The sequence below is a fragment of the Lipotes vexillifer genome, unplaced genomic scaffold (assembly GCF_000442215.2).
Source record: "Lipotes vexillifer unplaced genomic scaffold, Lipotes_vexillifer_v1.1 scaffold1361, whole genome shotgun sequence".
NCBI lineage: Eukaryota > Metazoa > Chordata > Mammalia > Artiodactyla > Lipotidae > Lipotes > Lipotes vexillifer.
In genome coordinates, this window is record NW_006788723.1 from 1 (window position 1) to 24528 (window position 24528).

Sequence of the window (24528 nt, forward strand, 5' to 3'; positions counted from 1 at the left end):
GCGGCACGCGGGATCCTCCCGGACCGGGGCACGAACCCGTATCCCCTGCATTGGCAGGCGGACCCCCAACCACTGCGCCACCAGGGAAGCCCAAGAGTAATTCTTTTTAACTTAAGACAGATCAAGTGTTCAGAATGAACTCTATAACAACCCTATTTAAAATTGTTAATCACCTTTCACATCCCAATCCCTATATTCTTTCCTGCTTTATTCTTTCATAGCATTTATCACATTTAAATAAAATGTATAATTTACATATTCCAGATCACTTTGGATCTTATAATTGAATGAAAATGATTTTTTATGTTCAATTCTTATCATTGCATTTTTTGGTCCTTACATTTTCCAAGGTTTCATTATGAAAAATTTTAACATACAACAAAGTGGTAAGAATTTTGCAGTAAACATTCAGTACTCATCACCTACATTTGTCCATTAATATTTTACTTTACTTGCTTTATCACATGTCTCCATCTCTTTCCTCATTCCATCTAGCCAATCAGCTATCCTATTTCTGATACATTTCACAGTAAATTTCAGAAATCAGGTTTAATTTTTATCTTACTGATGCCTGACGATGTTGAACACCTTTTCATGTGCTTACTGTCCTTTCGTATATCTTTTTTGGTAAAATGTCTATTAGAATATTTTGCTGATTTTTAATTGTGCTGTTTCCTTTTCTGCTTATTGAGTTACAGATTTTCTTTGTATATCCTAGACACCACTTTGTCAGACATACGTTTGTGTATATTTTCTCCCCATCTGTGGTTTGACTATTCATTTCCTTAATTGTGTATTTTGATAAGCATAATTTTTAACTTTTGATAAAGTATAATGTGTCAATTTTATAGTTACTGCTTTCTTTAACCTTAGAAACTTTTGCCTTTTGCTTATACACACATAATGAGAAAATTCTTATATATTGTTTCTAAAAGTTTGATGATTTAAGCTTTTGCATTTAGGTCAATAATCCATCTTCAATTAATTATTGTGTGTAGGGTGAGGCAGAGATTAAGCTGCTTTTTTAAAGTAATACATTTTATTTTTTAGACCAGTTTTAGGTTCACAGCAAAACTGAGCAGAAAGTACAGAGAGTTCCTGTTGGTCAAAGTACTCTGTACCACCAATTACCAATCACAGGTCAAGACTGCAAACACTTCTGCCCGTTGCATCTTTGTATCAGAGTCACCAAGGGAAACACAATACAGCCAAGCACTGGATAGAATGATACTTTATTTAAATAGAGAAAAGACAGAGTAAGATCAGTTTCAATATTTGGTGTGGGTATCCTATAGCCAACAGGTCTCTCCTGGTAGAACAGTTTGCTTGCTCACATCCTTCTCTAGCCTTGGTGGAAGAAACCCTGACCCCTCCCTGTGGAATATGAAATACTGAAAGTTGGGGGAATACCTGAGGGCAACTGACTCCTACGCTTAAGCAGAATAAAGGAACACTCATTGCTCCTGAAATGGAAAGATAGTTCCACAGAAAGCTATAAGCCCTGCAAGGGCTGTGTGGGCCTTTTACTGGTTGGTAAGGAAGAATTCCAGGACCAAGGCCCATTTTTGGTGACTGAGTGAGGGGTCAAAAGACTGAATGCATGAGTCTGCATTTCTCAATAATTCCATTTTACAACCTATCCCCACATATGCATAACCTCCTACTACTATCAATATCTTGCACCAGAGTACTTTTATTACAATCCATGAATCTACATTGACACATTATTATCATCCACACTTCATAGCTAACATTAGGGTTCCCTCTTGGTGTTGTACATTCTACGGCATCTGAAAAATGTATGACATATGCCCACCATTACAGTACTGTACAGTACTACCATAAATATCCTCTGTGCTCTGCCTATTCATCTCTCCCTCCTGCTAAAGCCTGGTTACCACTAATTTTTTTACTGTCTCCATAGTTTTGCCTTTTCCAAGGTGTCATATAGTTGGAATCATACAGTATGTAGCCATTTTGGATTGGCTTCTTTCACTTAGGAATATGCATTTAAGGTTCTTCCATGTTTTTTCATGGCTTGATTTAGATCACTTCTTTTTAGTGATGAATAATATGCCATTGTCTAGATGTACCACAGTATATTTATCCACTTACTACTGAAGTATAACTTGGTTGCTCCAAAGTTTTGGTAGTTATGAACAAAGCTGCCATAAACATCCATGAGCAGGTTTTTGTGTGGACATGAGTTTTCAATTGCTTTGAGTAAATACTAAGGAGCATGACTGTTGGATTATATGTTAAGAATAGAGTCAGTTTTGTTAGAAACTGCCAAAATGTCTTCCAAAGTGGCTGTATCATTTTGTGTGCCTATCAGCAATGAATGAGAGTTCCTATTGCTTCACATCCTCATCAGCATTTGGTATTGTTAGCATTCTGGAATTTGTTAGCATTCTGGATTTTAATTTGCAATTTACTAGTAACATATGATATTGAACAACTCTCTATATTTTACTTGCTCTCTGTTATATCTTCTTTGGTGAGGTGTCTGTTAGAGTCTTTTGCCCATTTTTAAAACAGATTGTTCATGTTCTTATTGTTGAGTTTTAAGAGTTCTTTGTATATTTTGTATAACAGTACTTAATCATATGTCTTTTGCAAATATTTTTGCAAAGTCTGTACTTACCTACTCATTCTCTTGACATTGTCTTTTGCAGAGCAGAAGTTTATAATTTTCATCAAGTCCAGCTTATCTATAGTTTATTTTCATGGATCATGCCTTTGGTGCTGTTTCTAAAAAGTCACTGCGATACCCAAGGTCATCTAAGTTTCCTCCTATGTTATCTTCTAGGAGTTTTATAGCTTTGTGTTTTACATTTAGGTCTATGATTCATTTTGAGTTAATTTGGGGGAAGGTGTGAGGTCTATATCTAGATTAACTTTTTGGCATGCGGCTGTCCAGCTATTCCAGCACCATTTGTTAAAAAGACTATCTTTGCTCCATTTTACTGTCTTTGCTTATTTGTCAAAGATTAGTTGACTATATTTATTTTATGTGGGTCTATTTCTGGGTTGTTCCACTGATATATTATCTATTCTTTCACCGATACTACACTGTCTTGATTACTGGTAGCTTTATAAAAATTCCTGAAGTCAGGTAGTGTCAGTCCTCCAACTTTGTTTTATCCTTCAATATTGTGTTGGCTCTTCTGGGTCTTTTGCCTCTTTATGTAAATATAAACTTTACAACTACTTGTTAGTAACCAAAAAATAGCTTGCTCAGATTTTGATTGAACTTGCATGGAATCTGTAGATCAAGTGGGGGAAACTGCCATCTTGACAATGTTGAGTCTTTCTATCCATGAACATGGAATATTTCTCCATTTATTAAGTTTTTCTTTGATTTCATTCAGCATCATTTTGTAGATTTCCTCACACAGATGTTGTACATATTTTGTTAGACTTATAGCTAAGTATTTTATTTGGGGGATGCTTATATAAATGTGCTTTTAATTTCAAATTTCACTTGTTCATTACTGGTATATGGGAAAGCAACTGACTTCTGTATATTAATCTTTTATCCTGCAACCTTGCTATAAATGTTTATAATCTCCATGAGGTGATTTTTTTGTTGTCGTTGATTTTTTTTCCTTCAGATTTTCTACATAGACAATTGTCATCTGCAAACAAAGACAGTTTTATTTCTTCCTTCTTAATCTGTATGTATTTTATTTTATTTTATCTGTCTTATTATACTAGCTAGGACTGATAGTACAATGTTGAAAAGCAGGAGGTAATAGGGGACATTCTTCCCTTGTTCCTGATCTTAATGAGAAAACTTCAAGTTTCTGATCATTAAGAATGATGTTAGCTATAGGCTTTTGGTAATTGTTCTTTATCAAAATTTGGAAGTTCCCTCTGTGTGTGGAGGGGAGAAGAAGCATTCTATGATTATGTCTCAGTCTTTTGGTGAATCTCTCTGCTGTACTGTGAGCTTCATCATTACTTCTAAATTCTACATCCCTCTGACCCTAGGTGGGACAGAAGGGCTAGAGAAAAACTGATTTGGGTATTTCCCTTCTCCTACCTGGAAGGCTAGAGCTGGCCAGAGTTGGATATTTCCTTTCCCCTGGGTAGATTAGGTTCTGATAAAACCCAGAAGGTTAGGCTCTGATAAAATAGTTTTTCCTGAGAAGTCCTCATTAAGAAGACCAGAATGCTCTGGCATATTTCAAAATGGTTCCTTTTTCCTCTCCTTGCAGAAGCATAAGATTTTTCTCCAAAATTTACTCTGAGGATCTGGTAGAGCTTCTGGAAGTAAAACTCCTTCCAGAAGTGTGGGAGCACTCCTATGACTGGGTCCCCATGGAGTTTTTAACTCTCAAAGTCATACACACTGATCATCCAGCAATTTGCCAATTACTGTTTACATTTTTCTACCCTGGCACTTGTTCCTGTGGAGATTTCTGCTGATGGATTTCTGCTTCCATAAATTGTGACTCTCTATCTACCTGTCTGTCTCTTCAATATTTGGGGTAGTGGTTTGGACTGTGACCTCGGAATCTCTAACAGATCTAAGAAGAATTGTTGATTTTTCAGTTTGTTCAGCTTTTTACTTGTTGTTAGGATGGAGTGGTAACTTCTAAACAGCTTACACGCTGGTTCCAAACCCTCAATCTCAACTAAGTTTCTTTTTTATTTTTAATCTGGACACCCAGCTATTACATCATTTGTTGAAAATATTTTCCTTTACCACTGGATTGCTTAAGTCACTTTGCTGAAAATCAAATCACCATACCAATATGGGTCTATTTCTGAGATTTCTACTCTGTTCCATTATCAGTCTCTTTCTCTGTCCCATGCTGTCTTGATATGCAGAATTATAGTAAGGCTTTAAGTCATCCAGTTTTGTTCTTCTTGAAGAGTGCCTTAAGTATTTTAAATTGTTTTGCATTGCTATATATATTTCAGAATCATCTGTAGATTTTACAAATAAATATGCTAAGATTATGGTTGGGATTGCATTGAATCTATACATCAATTTTGTGAGAATTAACATCTTAAAAATACTGAGTCTTCCAATTCATGAACATGGGGTATCTCTTTATATAGGTCTTCTTAATTTCTCTCAACAATGTTTTGTTGTTTTCAGTGCAGAGATCTCAAACATTTACTGTTTAATTCATCCTTAAGTATTATGTGTATTGTGACATGATTGCAAATGCAGTTTTTTAATGTTTTATTTTCCAACTGTTTACTGCTAGTATGTAAAAGTACAATAGGTTGTTTTTTTCTGTTGTTTGTGTAAAAAAACACAAGCCCTATCAGGCTTGTATCCTGCATCACTCTCAAATTTAACTATTATATCTGTTATTTTTTGTAGATTCCTTAGAATATTCTATACAAATAATCATATCATTTGTGAATTAAAGGCAATTTTATTTCTTCCTATCTGATCTTACATCTTAAAATTTTTATTCCTTGTCTTATTCCAATGACTAGGACTTCCAACCAATATTGAATACAAAGGGTGACTGTGGGTATTTTTGCCTTGTTACAATATTTGGGAGAAAATGTTCAATATTTTGCCAATGTGTATGATATTAGCTGTATATTTTTACATGTGTCCTCTATCAGATTAAGGAAATCCCCTTTTATTCCTAGTTTGCTGGGAATGTTTACCATAAATTGGTGATGAATTTTCTCTAATGTTTTCTCTGCATTTATTGAAATAAGTTTTATTTTGTTAATATAGTAATTTGTTAATATAGTTAATAAAATAGATTTTAAATGTTAAAATGGGCATTCTTAAGATAAACTGCTTAGTCAAGATTTAATGTGCTTTTTATGTTAATGTTTTGTTATGCTAATACTTTGTTATTAGCATATATACATCGTCTATATTCACAAGGGATATTGTTCATTAGTTTCTTTCTTCTTTTTTTTCCCTTGCAGTGCCTTACTCAGACTTTCTACTAGTCTCATCATAATTTGGGAGAAATTTTTCCTCTTTTTCATGAAATGTTTAGTGTAATATTGGGTTACTTCTTCACTAATGTTTCTTAGAATTTATCAGTGAAACCCTCTGGGCCTGCAGTTTATTCCATGATAAAATTTTCTATAATAATTCAATCTACTTAAGAGATCTAGGGATACTGTTCATATAAGTCACTGAGCTGCTGTGAATCTGTAAATTTTTGTCTTTCACAATTTCAGCCACTATTTCTCCCTCCTCCTCATCTGCCTCCTCCTTCTTCTTGCCATATTTTCTCCTTTCTCTCCTTAGGGGTACCAATTACACGTATATTAGAACTAATAATATTATTCTATAAGCCCCAGAGTCTCTTTTATGTTTTTAAAATCTTTTTCTCTATATTCTTTAGATAACTGCCTTCACCCAGTTGAGTCTCACTGATTATTTTCCTTTAAATATCCATTATATTATTAGGTGACATTTTTATTGAGGATGTTGTATTTTTCAGCTCCAGAATTTCTATTTGTTTTTCCTTTTGAATGTTTTTATCTCTATGATTTGATTTCTTACCTTTTTAGTCATTGTGAGCATATTTTTCTTTACCTTAATTTGCCTCATCGAGTAACTCCTTAAAGTCCTTCGATGCTAATTTCAACATTTGGGTTATCTTGGTATTGGTATCTGCTAATTGTCCTTTCTCTTGAGAAAGGGTCATATTTTCCTGATTTTTCATATGTTGAGCGATTTGGGGTTATATACTGGACATTGGAAATGATATCTTGTGGATTCTTTTATATTTCTCTGGCTAATTAATTTGATTGGATTCAAAGTACAAATTCTTCAGTAGCTCAGATCTCAGCTCAGTTATTTTATCTTTAGCTAGGTTCTGTTCCACACATGCATGTTTCAGTAGTTAGCCAGATAATTAGGCAGAGCTTGTAAAGAAAACTTGGGACTACAATTTTCTGACTCTTCACTTTCCAGAACTGACCTTCACTTTCCAATGGTTAAGGTCATCACTCTGTATTTCGGTGTTTCAGACTAGAAAGCCTGTGGTTTTCCATCAGAGTTTCAGTCACCACAGATGGCTGCTTACTGTAGTCTAAACCTCCCTTCATAGAAACAAATTGCCATTGTTCCAGAGACCTCATCTACATAAGACAATGGCTGGCATATGAAAAAAGGCATCTCTTTATTTACCAGTAAGGTTGCCAGAAGTCTTCCCTTATTCCAGAACTATGTCACATGCCCATCCTAAAACCAATCACCAACAAAAACAATAGTATATAGTGAGTTATATGGCCCTGAAGAGAAGGGTGGATTTACCAAATAAATTAGCAACTATGTCACAAAGAGAAAGGCTGGCAATAGTTCTTGGATTGGCAGCCAGTAGTGTCTGCTACATAAATCTCAGCATTGCGAATGCACTGCAAAATACCAGGAGACATTTTTCACATAGACTAACACAGGAATGATGGACCCCAGAATTGTGCAATGTGGTGCTGTTAAAATTAATTACTAGATAAATTTATGAAAATGGGACTGGGAAATTCATAAAGTGAAAATCAGTTTTATTTCCAGCTAATGGAAGAACCACTTAACTGGAAGTGAGATTAGTGTTGATTAAGAATTCAATGTATGAACCCCCTAAGCATGGATATATAAGAAATAAGGAGAGCATTCTAAGGGGAAAGTACCCAGAGTAGTATAGAATCATACTGAGAAAATATATGGATAAAGAGAAATCATTAGACTAAGATTTTACTAAAAGTCTAAGTTTTCTCAAAATAAATAAAGCAAAACAAAAGCATATTAGAAACAAAGACCACAAAGTGATGATAAAAGAAAACTTCTGTGTTTAAAGAAGTATCCTAGAGGAGACAGGACCAAAATATGCAAGGTTGAAGTCGAGTTAGTGCAATAGTGAGATAGGTACTAAAACTTAAGTCATCTTTCCACAGATGACAGGGAAGGCCAAAGATTATTTTCTTGGGGCAAATTCCTAGAAATCACCTGATAAAAGAGTTCATCAAAACCTATGGGATGCAGCAAAAGCAGTTCTAAGAGGGAAGTTTATAGCAAGACAATCCTACCTTAAGAAACAGGAAACATCTCGAATAAACAATCTAACCTTGCAACTAAAGCAATTAGAGAAAGTAGAACCAAAAAAACCCCAAAGTGAGCAGAAGGAAAGAAATCATAAAGATCAGACCAAAAATAAATGAAAAAGAAATGAAGGAAATAATAGCAAAGATCAATAAAACTAGAAGCTGGTTCTTTGAGAAGATAAACAAAATTGATAAACTATTAGCCAGACTCATCAAGAAAAAAGGGAGAAGACTCAAATCAATAGAATTAAAAATGAAAAAGTAGAAGTAACAACTGACACTGCAGAAATACAAAAGATCATGAGAGATTACTACAAGCAACTCTATGCCAATAAAATGGACAACCTGGAAGAAACGGACAAATTCTTAGAAATGCACAATCTGCCAAGACTGAACCAAGAAGAAATATAAAATATGAAGAGACCAATCACAAGCACTGAAATTCAGACTGTGATTAAAAATCTTCCAGGGCTTCCCTGGTGGCGCAGTGGTTGGGAGTCTGCCTGCCAATGCAGGGGACGAGGGTTTGTGCCCCGGTCCAATGGACAATCTGGAAGAAATGGACAAATTCTTAGAAATGCACAAACTGCCAAGACTGAATCAGGAAGAAATAGAAAATATGAACAGACCAATCACAAACACTGAAATTGAAACTGTGATTAAAAATCTTCCAACAAACAAACAAGAGCCCAGGACCAGATGCCTTCACAGGCGAATTCTATTAAACATTTAGAGAAGAGCTAACAGCTATCCTTCTCAAACTCTTCCAAAATATAGCAGAGAGAGGAACAATCTCAAACTCATTCTACAAGGCCACCATCACCCTGATACCAAAACCAAAGATGTCACAAAGAAAGAAAACTACAGGCCAATATCACTGATGAACATAAATGCAAAAATCCTCAACAAAATACTAGCAAACAGAATCCAACAGCACATTAAAAGGATCATACACCATGATCAAGTGGGGTTTATCCCAGGAATGCAAGGATTCTTCAATATATGCAAATTAATCAACATGATACACCATATTAACAAATTGAAGGAGAAAACCCATATGATCATCTCAATAGATGCAGAGAAAACTTTTGACAAAATTCCACACCCATTTATGATAAAAACCCTACAGAAAGTAGGCACAGAGGGAACATTCCTCAACATAATAAAGGTCATATATGACAAACCCACAGCCAACATCATCCTCAATGGTGAAAAACTGAAAGCATTTCCACTAAGACAGGAACAAGACAAGGTTGCCCACTCTCACCACTCTTATTCATAACATAGATTTGGAAGTTTTACCCACAGCAATCAGAGAAGAAAAAGAAATAAAAGGAATCCAAGTCAGAAAAGGAGAAGTAAAGCTGTCACTGTTTGCAGATGACATGATACTATACACAGAGAATCCCAAAGATGCCACCAGAAAATTACTAGAGTTAATCAATGAATTTGGAAAAGTAGCAGGATACAAAATTAATGCACAGAAATCTCTTGCATTCCTATGCATTAAAGATGAAAAATCTGAAAGAGAAATTAAGGAAACACTCCCATTTACCATTGCAACAAAAAGAATAAAATATCTAGGAATAAACCTACCTAAGGAGAAAAAAGACCTGTATGCAGAAAATTATAAGACACTGATGAAAGAAATTAAAGATGATACAAATAGATGGAGAGATCTACCATGTTCTTGGATTGGAAGAATCAACATTGTGAAAATGACTCTACTACCCAAAGCAATCCCAATCAAACTAGCACTGGCATTTTTCACAGAACTAGAACAAAAAATTTCACAATTTGTATGGAAACACAAAAGACCCCGAATAGCCAAAGCAATCTTGAGAATGAAAAACGGAGCTGGAGGAATCAGGCGCCCAGACTTCAGACTATACTACAAAGCTACAGTAATCAGGACAGTATGGTACTGGCACAAAAACAGAAATATAGATCAATGGAACAGGATAGAAAGCCCAGAGATAAACCCACGCACATATGGTCACCTTATCTTTGATAAAGGAGGCAGGAATGTACAGTGGAGAGAGGACAGCCTCTTCAATAAGTGGTGTTTGGAAAACTGGACAGCTACATGTAAAAGAATGAAAATTAGAACACTCCCTAACACCATACACAAAAATAAGCTCAAAATGGATTAAAGTCCTAAATATAAGGCCAGAAACTATCAAACTCTTAGAGGAAAACATAGGCAGAATACTCTATGACACAAATCACAGCAAGATCCTTTTGGACCCACCTCCTAGAGAAATGGAAATAAAAACAAAAGTAAACAAATGGGACCTAATGAAACTTCAAAGCTTTTGCACAGCAAAGGAAACCATAAACAAGACCAAAACATAAACAAGACCAAAAGACAACCCTCAGAATGGGAGAAAATATTTGCAAATGAAGCAACTGACAAAGGATTAATGTCTAAAATTTAAAAGCAGCTCATGCAGCTCAATATGAAAAAAACAAACAACCCAACCCAAAATTGGGCAGAAGACCTAAATAGACATTTCTCCAAAGAAGATATGCCAACAAACACATGAAAGAATGCTCAAAATCATTAATCATTAGAGAAATGCAAATCAAAACTACAATGAGATATCATCTCACACCGGTCAGAATGGCCATCATCAAAAAATCTAGAAACAACAAATGCTGCAGAGAATATGGAGAAAAGGGAACACTCTTGCGCTGCTGGTGGGAATGTAAATGGATACAGCCACTATGGAGAACAGTATGGAGGTTCCTTAAAAAACTAAAAATAGAACTACCATACGACCCAGCAATCCCACTACCGGGCATATACCCTGAGAAAACCATAATTCAAAAAGAGTCATGTACCAAAATGTTCATTGCAGCTCTATTTACAATAGCCCGGAGATGGAAGCAACCTAAGTGTCCATCAACAGATGAATGGATAAAGAAGATGTGGCGCATATATACAATGGAATATTACTCAGCCATAAAAGGAAATGAAATTGAGTTATTTGTAGTGAGGTGGATGGACCTAGAGTCTGTCATACAGAGTGAAGTAAGTCAGAAAGAGAAAAACAAATATTGTATGCTAACACATATATATGGAATCTAAGAAGACAAAAAAAAGGTCATGAAGAAACTAGGGGTAAGACGGGGTAAGACGGGAATAAAGACACAGACCTACTAGACAATGGACTTGAAGATATGGGGAGGGGGGAAGGGGAAGGTGTGACAAAGCGAGAGAGTGGCATGGACATATATACACTACCAAACGTAAAACAGATAGCAAGTGTGAAGCAGCTGCATAGCACAGGGAGATCAGCTCGGTGCTTCATGACCACCTAGAGGGGTGGGATAGGGAAGATGGGAGGGAGATGCAAGAGGGAGGGACATGGGGTTGTATGTATACATATAGCTGATTCACTTTGTTATGAAGCAGAAACTAACACACCATTGTAAAGCAATTATACTCCAATAAAGACGTTAAAAAATAAAACAAAATTAAAAAAAAAAGAGTTCATCATTTTTCTGCTCATTCATGTAGTGTTTTGATAATTTCTTTTCAATTAATTTCTATTGGCTGAGAACGTTCAACTGTAGATTATTTCAGTACCACTGAGGACTCTAAAATGTAATTATAAATAAGTAATCAAACAGAATTGTCTTATCCCATCAGGGTCACCTATGGTTACTCTTGATTTGTTATCTTTAATCAAGTACCATGGACTTGACTTCCAACCCCTTCCCATCCTAAGTAGCTACATTAATGCCAAAGTCTTTTTTATAGTAACTTGTATAAGATTTTTTTTAAAAATCCATTTAGTCAGAGTTCCCCTTTATCTACATTTGCATTTACTCACTACATTTCTCACTCTATTACTTATTATCTTTCTAAAACCAAAAATTTTACATTCCATTTGCTTCAAAAGATGGGTATAGAGAAAAGAATGTTGGAAAGTTGGGGCACACAGTTTCTACAGGTTCTGTCACTAATTAGCTGGATAATCTTGGGCAAGTAATTTTTCCTTTCTGGACCATAGTTGCCTCCTGTGCAACTGTAGGGAGAAAAATGAAAATAGAGTATGATAGTAAATGGGCATTCAATTCTATCATTCCATGATTCCACAAATAATTCAAGTGACAAGATCAGACTCTCAATGTTAAATGCTATTTGTTCCTACTAGTGCCACATGCAGTACTGGTAAAATACATCCTTCATTATTCTGGGTCTCACATGTTAGAGAATTTTAGAGCCAAAGGGTATCTACTCTTTAACCTAAATATTAGTCCCAGGCCTCAAAATTATTAGTGTTAGAACTAGAAATATAATCTAGATTTCCTAACTTCCAGGGCTAGTGCCCTTCACTCTTTTCCTATTCACCTGCAAATGTAATAATTATAATGATTACACTTATAAATATAATAATATACAAAAGCCTGACAAATATTCTGAGTTATTCTTCCCCCCCCGCCCCCCCGCAACGTGAAAAACTGTAGACGATACTATTAGAAGAGATAATTAAAACACAGATTAACAAGCATTTGCCATTCTACATCTAACTTGCATCTGGACAGACTTGGGCAGAGTCTCCAGCAATGTGCAAGTATAGAAAGTGAAGGCTGAGAAACTGCATATTTTCCTATAAGAGACAGTTCCAAGAAATACACCTCTGTCAGAAAATAAACCCAAAATAATATTCAACAGCACATAGCATACACAACATCTGCTGAGGCAAAGACTGATTTGAGTTCCCATGTATTGCCCAGTTTCAAACACATTACTTTCTCATTCTATAAAAGATTCTCTCCCGTTTAAACAAAAGCATGTTACTATTACTAACTTTGATAATATCCATACAATAGTGCTGAAAGTAAAACATTACAAGAGAAGAGTGATGACTTATGTTAGGGTTCTTAAAGTGGTTTTGCTTTTAAAAAATGTGCACCAAAGGAGCAACCACTCCCTCCTGTCACGCTCCTACCTAAGCTTCCAGCCTCCTCCACTGAACCTTACACACCTTTAGAATTGAGAACAGTCCCTCGTCTACTTCTCTCCACCAAAAGAGGAAAGTGCCAAGGCTCAGGCTCTTGGTCTTAGAGCTGCTTTGATGAAAGGCAGGGATGCGGATCAGAACCCCCTCCATCTGCATGCCAGCAAAGTGGCTGGGCTCTCTCCATCCCCCATCACTGGGCCCTAGGAGGGAAGAGCCTGTGTGACAAAATATTTCACCTTCCCTTCATCCCTTCTTAATAGTAATTTACTTCCAGATTCTGCTGTTTCCTGATGGAAGTTAGAGGGTACAGAGCTTTTTCTTTCTCCATTTACCAACATAATGTCAGGCACAGATTTCCAATTTTCCCTAATAGTCACTCAGCAGAATAGCTTTGGAAAATCTACTTGGTAATAAAGACAATTCAAACAGGAAGAAAAGGATTCCTTCCAAGTGACAGAAGCAAATATCTTCAAGACAAAAAATGATGTAAATGAAACTGGCTCCCAAAACTTTATACAGCAATTAATTTCTTCCTAAAACATCTATCTGCTGTCATGTGGATATAGCCTTGTGTATTTTCAGTAGGCCTAAAATGGTAGTGTTTATCAATAAAATGTTCTTACGTACCCAAACTAATTATACTTTATACTGCTAAATCTGAAAATTGCTTTATTAAAAAAAATCTGAGGTTTCTCTCTTTACCAAATATGTGGCTTCCTTGCTGTATTTCATTTCCCTTGCTTATTTACCAAAAGATAAACTAGTCACTTTTTCCCACTGGCTTTGCTTAGTTATACATTTTTTTAACATCACAGTCAATTTTATTTTGGATTTTGATAATGGGAGATCCTGCCCTTAGGTGTTCCATGTTTGCTCTAATTTAAAGTTTACTTAATTTAAAAGTACATTAACAAAAATTCATCTGACAAACTCAAAATACAAAAGCAAAGTTGAAAATGGCAACCGTTTGTTACCTAAATTCTAACTCTTAAGCAGTGAATAAATAGGGATTTTTTACCCCCATGGCCCCCTTTGTTCTCTGAAAAAATGATTTGGCGTCATGCCTCAGGTTTTAATGGTCAGATTGGGGTCTTGTGTTAAGAATCCTCACCAAAGGAAGTTCCAGTTGCTCACTGGGAATGTCCTCAAATAGTTTGAAATTTTTTTTCTCCACTAATTATGTAGAATCTATGTGCAGCCATCAGCCTTCAATTCCTAAGCAAAATAACCAAATTCTTTTTTATCTTGGCACAAAATTAGCTCAGGAGTCAGGTCTCTGCCCCCAAGGGATAAAAGGAGAAGGGCAACTTAACACATAAAGCACAGCCCCCAAGTTACGGGAAAAGGCTCTCTTTACTGTTACTGCTGCAATATCAATAATGAAGCAGAAGAAGCAGTTGTGCAGAACAAATGTCTGCATTTAGAAAAGGAATAAAGAAGCAGAGGACATGCTTTCATTTGAGCCTACGTTCAGAACCCTGAACTTTCTGGAAGAAATAATAAAATGAGGCATCTAAAAAGGAAAACTACAAAAAGACGTCATTACAAAGTACCACTGCTGTTACCCCTTGGATCCTCCCAACAGATACCCCCAAACTTTGCTAACTGGCATTTCTGAGGTTCAAAGTACTCAATCTGCGTACCCAGTGTTTTTCTATTCACAGGATTGTGTGGGAATCCTGCCATTTGGGCAGGTTTTACTCCACCTCCCTGGACTTCAACGTGTACTTCTAAGGTCAATACTCCTTTCTACTTCCTCCGCTATCTTATTCATTGATGACAAAGAACTCACAGTTTGTCTACAGTTTCTATTACTGTAACATTTAACTTTCTTTGATAAACCAAATGTTCATAGTTGCCTTCCAATTACAATAGACTACTTTCTCTGTTCCACTAAGCAATTCTTTTGCTAGTTTTATTTCTGTCAATCTAGAAGTTGACCTCTAAAACAGAGAGCATCCAGTACTAATTTGTATAAATAACAAAAATCTGTTATAGGTGAATACTGAACTAGTGCAAAAGTTGTTTATGTATTTGGAGGAAGGTGGTCAAAAGGTTTACAAAATAAATAAGTAGTAGGGATGTAATGCACAACATGATGACTATAGCTAACACTGTATAATATACAGGGAAGTTGATAAGAGAGTAGATCCTAAGAGTTCTCATCCCAAGGAGAAATTTTTTTTCTTTTTCTTTTCTTTTTGTTTTATCTATATGATATTATGGATGTTAACTAAACCTGTTGTGGTAATCATTTCACAATATATGTAGATCAAATCATCATGCTGTACATCTTAAATTTATACAGAGATGCGTGTCAATTATTTCTCAATAAAACTGGAATAAAAGCCACTGTAATTTTTGGCCATCTTCCTAATTCAAGCTTTGGAGTTAAAAAAATTATTTTTCAATCAATTCCAAATGATCTGACAGGCTTTATTTTTCAGTAATTCAAAACAAAACTAGACAGCTAACAAGAAGTGCTTAAAGGTGTGTGTGTGTGTGTGTGTGTGTGTGTGTGTGTGATGATAGGAATGAGGGAATGGGTAAGGTGATTTCCCACAATTAAGTTTCTAATTGCAGAAAATATGAGATTAAAATATTTCTCACATATATTTTCCTATTTTTTAACCATGGCAAATATAGGTAAAACAGTAAAAACGATGCCAGATAAATACATAAATCCAGAAAATGTAATGCTATAAAGTAGGAAGAGCATACCCTAATCCATGCACAAATGAGTATAATTTTGCTTAAAGACAAAATAATATTTCTTTCTCACAAGTTAGCCAAAGAAATATTTCTAAGTCCTTTTTCTCTCTGCCCATAAAATTTAAATATATCAAACCAAAATATCCAAACCTCCACTGATAACTGAAATAGGAACATAAAAGCCAGAATGGCAGAGACAAGAAGAAGCCCTTATAGATTCTTGATTAATTTTAAAATGACATATTTTGAACTATTATTCCAAGAACAATCTCTTTACCCGTTAGCTAGGATTTATGTAGATGCTCTCCTAATTCGGGGGTAACTTCATATGTTAACCACAGGGACTTGCTCTTCTAAAGGCACGCATTGGAATAAACCCTGAGAATTCTCCAAACAGCATGCTAAATGCCCTGGAGATTCTGAAATGTTCCTTTTCTCCCTCCCTGTCCCACAGCCTCAGCAGGGGCCACTGTTGTTCTTGCAAGGAGATTACATCCATTAAGTATGTGAAAGCTGAAATTCTTGCAATTTGCTATTTTAGTGCATACCTACTGGCTCATCACTGTCATCCTGAACAGCTTGCTTCATCTTCCCAGGCCTTTTCTCTTCTTCTTTTTTCACCTATAAAGAACTAAGGAAGTTAAAAGTCTTTTCCAGCTATAAAGCTTTGTCATTGTTCAGGGTGATAAGAGTGAGAGGATAAAACTGAAATCCTTGATCTGAGCTCCATATATTCTAGGCTATATTGATTTCTATAAGAAATTATACTTCTGTCAAACTTGTGGAATTGTCTGAAAGGTGGTCAGCCCACAAAATTATCTGTATATGTATTTAATTTGGGGAGTTTTGGTACCATAACCAGCTTTTATGCCCAACTGTATATTTCAAGCCTGCCTACATCTCTGTTCTTAAAGATTTGTTTTTATATAAAAACAAAGTAGGCCAGAAAATAATACTGTTAATTCCCCTCCTTCCTTTCTTTACTAAACTATAAGCAAAGGTCAGTTAGTACAACAAATTTACTCACAAAAAATTAATGATTTTTAAAGATTAGTAAAGATTTAAATTAGGAAACAGTTAAATTTTCATACCAAACTAAAAAGAAGAAAGCTAATTTTAATATAGAGCTTTTTATAGCTTTCCACAAATACATATCCTTTTTATGAACACAATTTCTACTTTACTGAATTCCTTTTCCAAATTTATTTATGTAAAAGTGTTCTATTGCACGTTTGGTAACCAAAATGTTCTACTCTTTAATTTTGTACTTCAAAATAATTCACCAAATCAAAAAACTTCCACGATAATCAATCAAAACTTAATACTAGATCCTACACTTCTTGAGGGCAAATGACATGTCGTTATCCTTCGTACAGCTCAAGGAATATAGCACGTCAAGCAAGCACTAGATGCTCCCCAAGGTACTTTGTATTAAATTACACTCCCCTGTGGAGTTTTGCATATATACAAAATGTATATTATTATACGCTGGTTATCAGAATATATATACCGTAGTTGGTGTCCTGACTAGGACACAAAATTTACCCTCATTGCTTCATGTGAAGAGACTTGAACAAAATTACTAGTTATAGAGGTGTATGTATGTGAAAGGAAAGAGCAAAGGATGATGCAGATCAGCAATAGAGAGGAACTGTTACCACTCCTTGCACTTCAGGGCTGAGGGGAGGAAATATCGTAGGAACTCCGGTGGTAGCTGGAGCCCTGGAGCAGAGGATCTGGAGGGGCACAAGCCACTCCTAGAAAAGTGACACTGAAACAAAGAGGAGAGGAAGAAATACCCAGAAGTTCTCTAATCTTCTGAAGATCCCATTCTCCCGCTGCCAAAACCAACTGCAAGTCATCCATCCGTCCAAGGGACACTGGTGATGCACAGATGTCAGAACAGAGCTGAGAAGAAAAGGGCAGAAAATCGGTCTGGGGACCAACCCAAGAAAAACCAGCACCGTGCATATTGCATTCCTCCAAAACAATAATATTTCTGTTAATACTAATTTGTAGTATTCTATGAATACTAATTCATTGATAATAAATCTTTGTCAAAGTCTATTTATCAGAGAAAAATTTGTCAAATAGGGAGAACGGATGTTAGGTCAAATTATATTTGATGATATGTATGTTTTAATGGGAAGCACGCAGCAGCAGATAGATTAGGGAACTCTTAGTGGGAAATAATTAACATAATGAGCTAGAAAATGCAAAATGTGCATCCAGGAGTCTGAGAACAGAAGGAAAAGAAACCGAGTCAGGTTTAGTTAGCAGAAAGGACATAGCCAAAATCCCCAGAGTGCAGGAGAAACTGTAGGGGTTGTGCCAGGGCCGTAAAGCAGCCAAAGATCGAGTCTTGCTCCTTCATGAAGCTGAGAACAGAGTTCTGGGTTTCCTTCAGCTCTTCCTGTAAGGAGTAGAACAACCAGAAAGAAATTTCAGGGGCGCTTCTTTCTCTTCTCAATCTCTCCATTTGCTGTCTGAGTCCTAAGATAACCCTGTTTTGTCCATCAATAATAAAGTGCCTAAAATCATTCATTCGTTCATTCATTCATTCATTCATTCATGCTCTTTGCAAGGGAAATTGCTCTCATTTATTGGTAAAATCCTGCAAAATGTACAATGCCCAGCTAGCACACAATAGGTATCAATAAACATTAGTCGAATAAAAACCAATTAGTGAATGGATGGAGAAATGAAGATACTACAAATGTCTGTTGTTATAAAACATTGCAACTTTAAAGAAAACACTACGGCCTGCCAGTTAATTCACAAACATAAATGACTGAGATCAAATGTTTAAAATTTTGATCTAGGATACAGGACTAAGAAACCTAGAGAGGTTGAAGTGAAAGGAGGCGCATTTCGACAAAGGGACAGCTGAGAACACAGAAAACAAACAGAACTCTTCAGAGACTTCACAGCTTTGTCAAGGGAAGGTTCTGTTTACCATCAGCTGCAAGGAGACAAACAACAGCTTTGTGGAAATATGTTTGTTGTGTTTGGTGCCAAGATGCAGAGTTCAGTTTCCAGGAATTTTGGGTGATTTATTATATGATTTAAACATCCTTATATAGAATATTTTTTCCTTCAAAAGGTCCTTTTCACCATCCTGGCCATTTTTCCTTCTCAATAAGAGATCATTAAGCCTGTTTGAAAGCTAGGGAATAGGAAATTTACATTAGTTTCAAACTTTGAAAAAAATTGTTTAAGCTAATACCTATGCTCTGAAATATCATACTGCTTTATGGAAACTTAATAGTAGAATACAGAAAGCAGAATCAAATTATAAATCTACTTTTCTAGAAGTTGCCATAAATTTTCTGGAGGATAACTTATAAATTCAGATTATATATTTAAAAAAAATATCCTTGAATATTCTGGAAATATGTATATACATCGCTTTCCAATTGTGTTCATTTCACAGGCTTTGATAAAATAGCCCCCTTTGCCAAATAAATCTCAATATTTATTTGGCTAGTCAACTGGTGCTTAATAATTCAACACTATTTTATTACTTTTCTCTGGCTAATCTACTGTAACAAAGAAATATTGGTTTTCCATAAGTAAAGCCTCCTAACCCCTTTTTATCATTTCCCCGCTGGCATCTCCGACATTAGAGTGATAAGTGGTCAATGATAAGGAGAAGAGGAGCAGAGAGGGGAAAAGAGAAAATAGACAAGACAGGTGTTACCAAAATATTAGGACAATAGCCCATAACCTAGTACCTGAGTTCCAAACTCTGTTCTACCACTGAGTGACTTGCGCATCAGTTGTTCATTCACCTGTGAAATGAATGAGTTAGATTCAATTATTGCTAAGAGTCCCATTGGCTCTGCAGTATTACACTACTCTCCATGAGGTAAGACCACTTTTCCTTTCATTTGAAACCCCTAGTTAAAAGCCAATAAGATATCACTATTTTATTTTCCCCCAGATACTATGACTATTAGCATCATCTCTAGCTGCATCCTGGTAAGATCACAAGCCCCAGCAAAGCCTTAAAACTGGCGTCTTCCGTATCCCAAAGAAAAAAATGAGCTGGAGTACGTACTCATAAAGGCTGCACGGCAAACTTCAAAAATGAGGCCTGCACATGTCTACTTTGTAGAACAGCCTGGCTGACTTTTGACCTGACTTAGTATTATTTAAAGCAGCTTACTGACACTGCCAATAACATCGCACATAATAGAACACACATCTTGTAAGTGAACCACAGACAGTGCCAGGCAACATAAAGAATCCAGGAAATACACACTTAAAACACAAACTGCTTCAAGAGAATAGCTACTGAAGGATCTGGAAGCAAATACACAAACTGCTTCTCTAAGGTCAAATAACCACGTTTTAGGATTCTTCAATGGCTGCTGCCATAGTCTTGCTTTTAAAAGCCTCAATAATTTCTCAAGACATCGTGTTTAACAAAAGGCCACATCTATTTCCCCCAGTAAAGATTTAGCCTAACATTACTGGATATGTTTAGGGCACAGAAATAAAGCATGCCTTCCAGAGGTTGGAAAGAAGAGAAAATCTGCCTTTTAGAATTAGTAGGTACCATTCTAATCTGAAGCTTGTACTGTCCTTTTCAATCGTTGCAGAGAAACAATTAATAAAGGAATCCATTAAGACCTGATTATTGCTGCTAAAAAAGGAAGGTAGAATTTCAGTCCTTTGAAGTAACTGAGAATGATTCAGGCCTCATTACAGAGATATAATCTACATTCATACATTTATGTTAGTGATTCAAATCTATTGGGAGAGATTGAATTCCGTTAAATAGTGCATCTTTCCTGTGGAACTTTTCTCAGGCTTTCTCGGGCTAACCTAAGAGGTGACCTGACAATGCAAAGCAGTGGAGTATTTAGGGATTCAACTGTGCTATAAAAGAAAGGCTGTACAGAAAAGAGAAAGAAGAATGAGATATAATCTAAAAAGCTATGTCAGCTTTTCCTTTGGGCTGTTTTGTAAATGCCCTTCCTGTCATCACGCTGTACAGAAGAGAGGCGAAAGGGCTCTAGAACTTTTAAACACTGCACCTGCTGCAAGCAGATTTTAATATGGAAGTTTTAAACATGTATTTTTCCCATTTAGGACAGAATAAAAACACAAAACCTCTAACTTAAATGTCTGAACGGCTTCTTCTACTGGAGAAGAAAGTCGGTAGATGTGTGTGTGTGTGAAAGAGAGACAAGAGAGTGTGTATGTGTGAGAGAGAGAGAGACAGAGACAGAGAGACTACTTTCGAGGTTTGGGGTGGGGGGTTGTCTATTGTGAGTTAAAAGAATTGAAAGGATCTCAAGCTGGCACCAATACTGTTGATGCCCAGTGCAGAGAAACCTCAAAATAATAACTTCATGGGTTTTGTAACTTTTCATGGCAGGATTTTTATTGTACGGTTTCATCAAATATATTTTTATTTTCAAAAAAACCACGTAGGTTTAATTACTTGTCAATTCAAACATTTGGATTCTGCTGAACAACTGGGCTGAAACTATTTCCTTAGAAACACTACACTCTTTTTTAGGCATTTTTCAACTCAGGTATAAAACTGTGAACTAGAAAATTGAAATTAGCACTGTGAGTTTATTTTTAAATATCCATGCTTTAATGAAAGAACCAGACTTGTTTGACATATGCTCTTTATTTGCTTAACTCTCCAATTAATAGCTACAGAAATCAGAGCTAATTACTTTAAATATAAAAATCTACTGCGTTCACCACATTGTCAAAGTCTTCTGAATAAGCATTGCAATGGTTTATAAATAATGCAGTTAAAATCCTGATTCTAGTATTAAAATGTTCTGTTTCAAAGGCTCTGAATGCACAGGAAACTATAAGAGCACGGTGCAAAGTCATTTTTCAAGTCACCAAACAACATAATTAGGCAATATTCCTAAAGCCCATTTCCAAAGCTAGGTTTTTAAATGTCTTTGTCTTTTCTCGTGTTCAATGAAGACTGAGACCAAATGCACATTGCAGGGACTCTGGTTTGTAGTATATACACAAGCTCGCCTGATTAGTTCCCTCCGAATTACCGTTGCAGAGGTCAAACTCCCAAGTTCACCTTGAAGTGATTCACCCTCTTAGGATAGCTGCCTAAAAACTTAGGTTGAACCATATGAAACTGCCACTTTTGAAGGTCAAAAACCATAAAATATTGGCAATTTCACATGCTTCAACATAACACAAAGGTCCAACTGCCTTACAGAACATAAATACTTTATACCAATACATCTTCAGTCACTTCTTCCAGTCAGGCTGTCCCTAGTTTAGAGTAATTCTTAAAGAGACTCTCTAGGAATTCTTACTCAGATTGGAACGGATTATCACAGTATCTCCTTCTTTGTGCCTCTTAATCCTTGGCAAAGGCTGCCTAGCCAGGGACTTGATTCTGTCTGTACCTGAGACAAGAGCAAGTTTATTAGCAATGAAGGAGTTTCAGGGTGGTGAATGTGAAAAAGAGAGGGAGACTGGTGGTACAGTTATATTGTAAAATAGAGCCCTTTAAACATTAAAATTTGAAGACAGAAGAAAGAAAATACCTCTTGATGGCAAAGTGCAAAGGAAATTGCCTAGGAAACAGCAGAATATTCGGCCAAATCCTATGGTTAAATCTTTGCAATCTCAATAAAGTGAGTTCGCTTTGAAGTGCACGCGTTATTCTGTAAACGACCCTTGTTAGCTATCAGAAATCGGTCATTTCGGTCCCTGATTTCATTTGCGCCGAGAGAGGCGACTTTTAAGGGTGGTGATAAATCTCCCTGAGCTTAAAAGTCAGAGAGGGCCAAAGTGTGAACTTTTTACTTCAGCAAAGGAAGCGAGAAATCAGTGATTCATTAAAGCAGAGACCTCCTTGGAAGCTGGCAGAAGAGGAGGAAAGGAAGCTAATTATGTCTTCCTTTTCTTTGCTCGCTCCCACCAGTTTATAATCTACTGCCTTGGAGGGTTTATCCTCAGCATCTTCTGTTTTCTCCCTCAGCCCTCCCCTGCTTCTGCGAGCGAGGGGGGGAAAAAAAAGTCAGCCAAACCCCAGGCTCCAGGTGGCTCTCAAGTAATTCACTGCCAAAAGGAAAAAATAAATAAAAAATCCTATACTGGAAAACAAGTGAGATAGGGGCTCCCCAGAGGGGATTGGTTCAGAATGGAAGACAGCAAAATTCGGAAAGCGTGAGGATACTGCTCGCTCCGGTGACCAGCGCTGCGAGCACAAGGACGCTTTCGCAGCAATTAGCCCAAGCTGGAGGCGCTGGCGGAGGCTGCAGGCTGCGGCGGCCCGGGTGGCGAGGAAAGGACCCGCAGCCCCCGAGCTCCAGGCAGAGGCATCGCGCTCCCTTCTCCTCGCTCCCCTGCTCTCCCCACTCGCTGCCCCCTCCCCCTCCCTCTCCTCGGCTTTCCCAGCAGCCGAGGGTTTCAGATGTCCCACCGCCGTTTGACCCCCTTTCCCCCCGCCCGCCCCCCGCTTCTCCACCCCTGCAAATGAGGTTTGGCCAGCAGAGGCAGAGCCCACCTCTGGCTTAGAATCACTGACATTTAGACTCCAGGCTTCAACCTGTTTACAAGCGGGCTTTCCAAAGGAAGGGGGGCGGCGGGGGGGAGGGAAATAGGGCCAAACAAAACACCAACCGCCATCCCCTCCAAACAAGAAGTGACTTTCTGGAGGCTTCAAATCAACAGGCACCACCAAAAAGAGAAAGCAAGAGGAGGAAGAGAACAACGGCGACCGGGGCAGCTGACTCCAGTTCTGACAACTCAAAGGGACTCACTTTTAGAACTGGCCAGCAAGCTGGGGCTGTGCGGAGAGGGACCAGAAGGTGCCAACCGCAGAAGGGCGCAGATACCTCCCCCAGCCTCCCACCCCAGCCCCTTTGGGTTTTGTTCACCGTGCTGTCATCTGTTTTTCAGACCTTTTGCTGCATCTAACATGGTGAAGAAAGGAGTGAAGAAGAGAACAAAGTAACTCCCGGGGGAGCGAAGACCGAGGGTTACCCACACCACGACGGCCACCACCAGCTCCTGCTACTGCGGCCACCCACGTCCACATTCACCGGGAGACCGAGGGGCGCGCGGCAGCGGATCCGAGAAAGGAGCGAGAAGAGGCAGCCGGCCGTTCCGAGGAGTTATGGATGTTGGTGCTTTCACTTCTGGCCAGATCCGAGCCCAGAGGGAGCTAACCAGCGGCCGCCACCTCCAGCTGTCTCCTTGCCTCGCACCAGGTCTTACCGTTCCAGTATGTTCCTTCTGATGAGACAATTTCCAGTGCCGAGAGTTTCAGTACAATGTGGAAATGGATACTGACACATTGTGCCTCAGCCTTTCCCCACCTGCCCGGCTGCTGCTGCTGCTTCTTGTTGCTGTTCTTAGTGTCTTCCGTCCCTGTCACCTGCCAAGCCCTTGGTCAGGGCATGGTGTCACCAGAGGCCACCAACTCGTCTTCGTCCTCGTCCTCCTCTCCTTCCAGTGCGGGGAGGCATGTGCGGAGCTACAATCACCTCCAGGGAGATGTCCGCTGGAGAAAGCTCTTCTCTTTCACCAAGTACTTTCTCAAGATTGAGAACGGGAAGGTCAGCGGTACCAAGAAGGAGAACTGCCCGTACAGTAAGTAACAAATGCGCGCTCCCCTCCTTCCACTTATCCACCCCACCCCACGGAGGGGGGGCAATCTGTTCCAGATGTGGCCAGCTAAATATTTACGTCCCCAACTCCTGTAAAATGATTAAGTGGAATACTTTCACACTAAATCACCCCCCCCCGGGTGTATACATTGCGCCGCCTAACCCCCTCCCCGCAGCGCGCCCCC

General features: G+C 37.7%; 1 protein-coding gene across 1 annotated transcript in view; it reads left to right on the forward strand.

Annotated features, from left to right (window-relative positions):
• Nucleotides 1–22649: 22649 nt before the first annotated feature.
• FGF10 (fibroblast growth factor 10) overlaps nt 22650–24528 on the forward strand; it is an 82039-nt gene continuing 80160 nt past the window's right edge. The window contains exon 1 of the mRNA XM_007461741.1: nt 22650–24326. Coding sequence (XP_007461803.1) covers nt 24008–24326 — 319 coding nt within the window. The 5' untranslated portion in view covers nt 22650–24007. The remainder of the gene's footprint in view (nt 24327–24528) is intronic.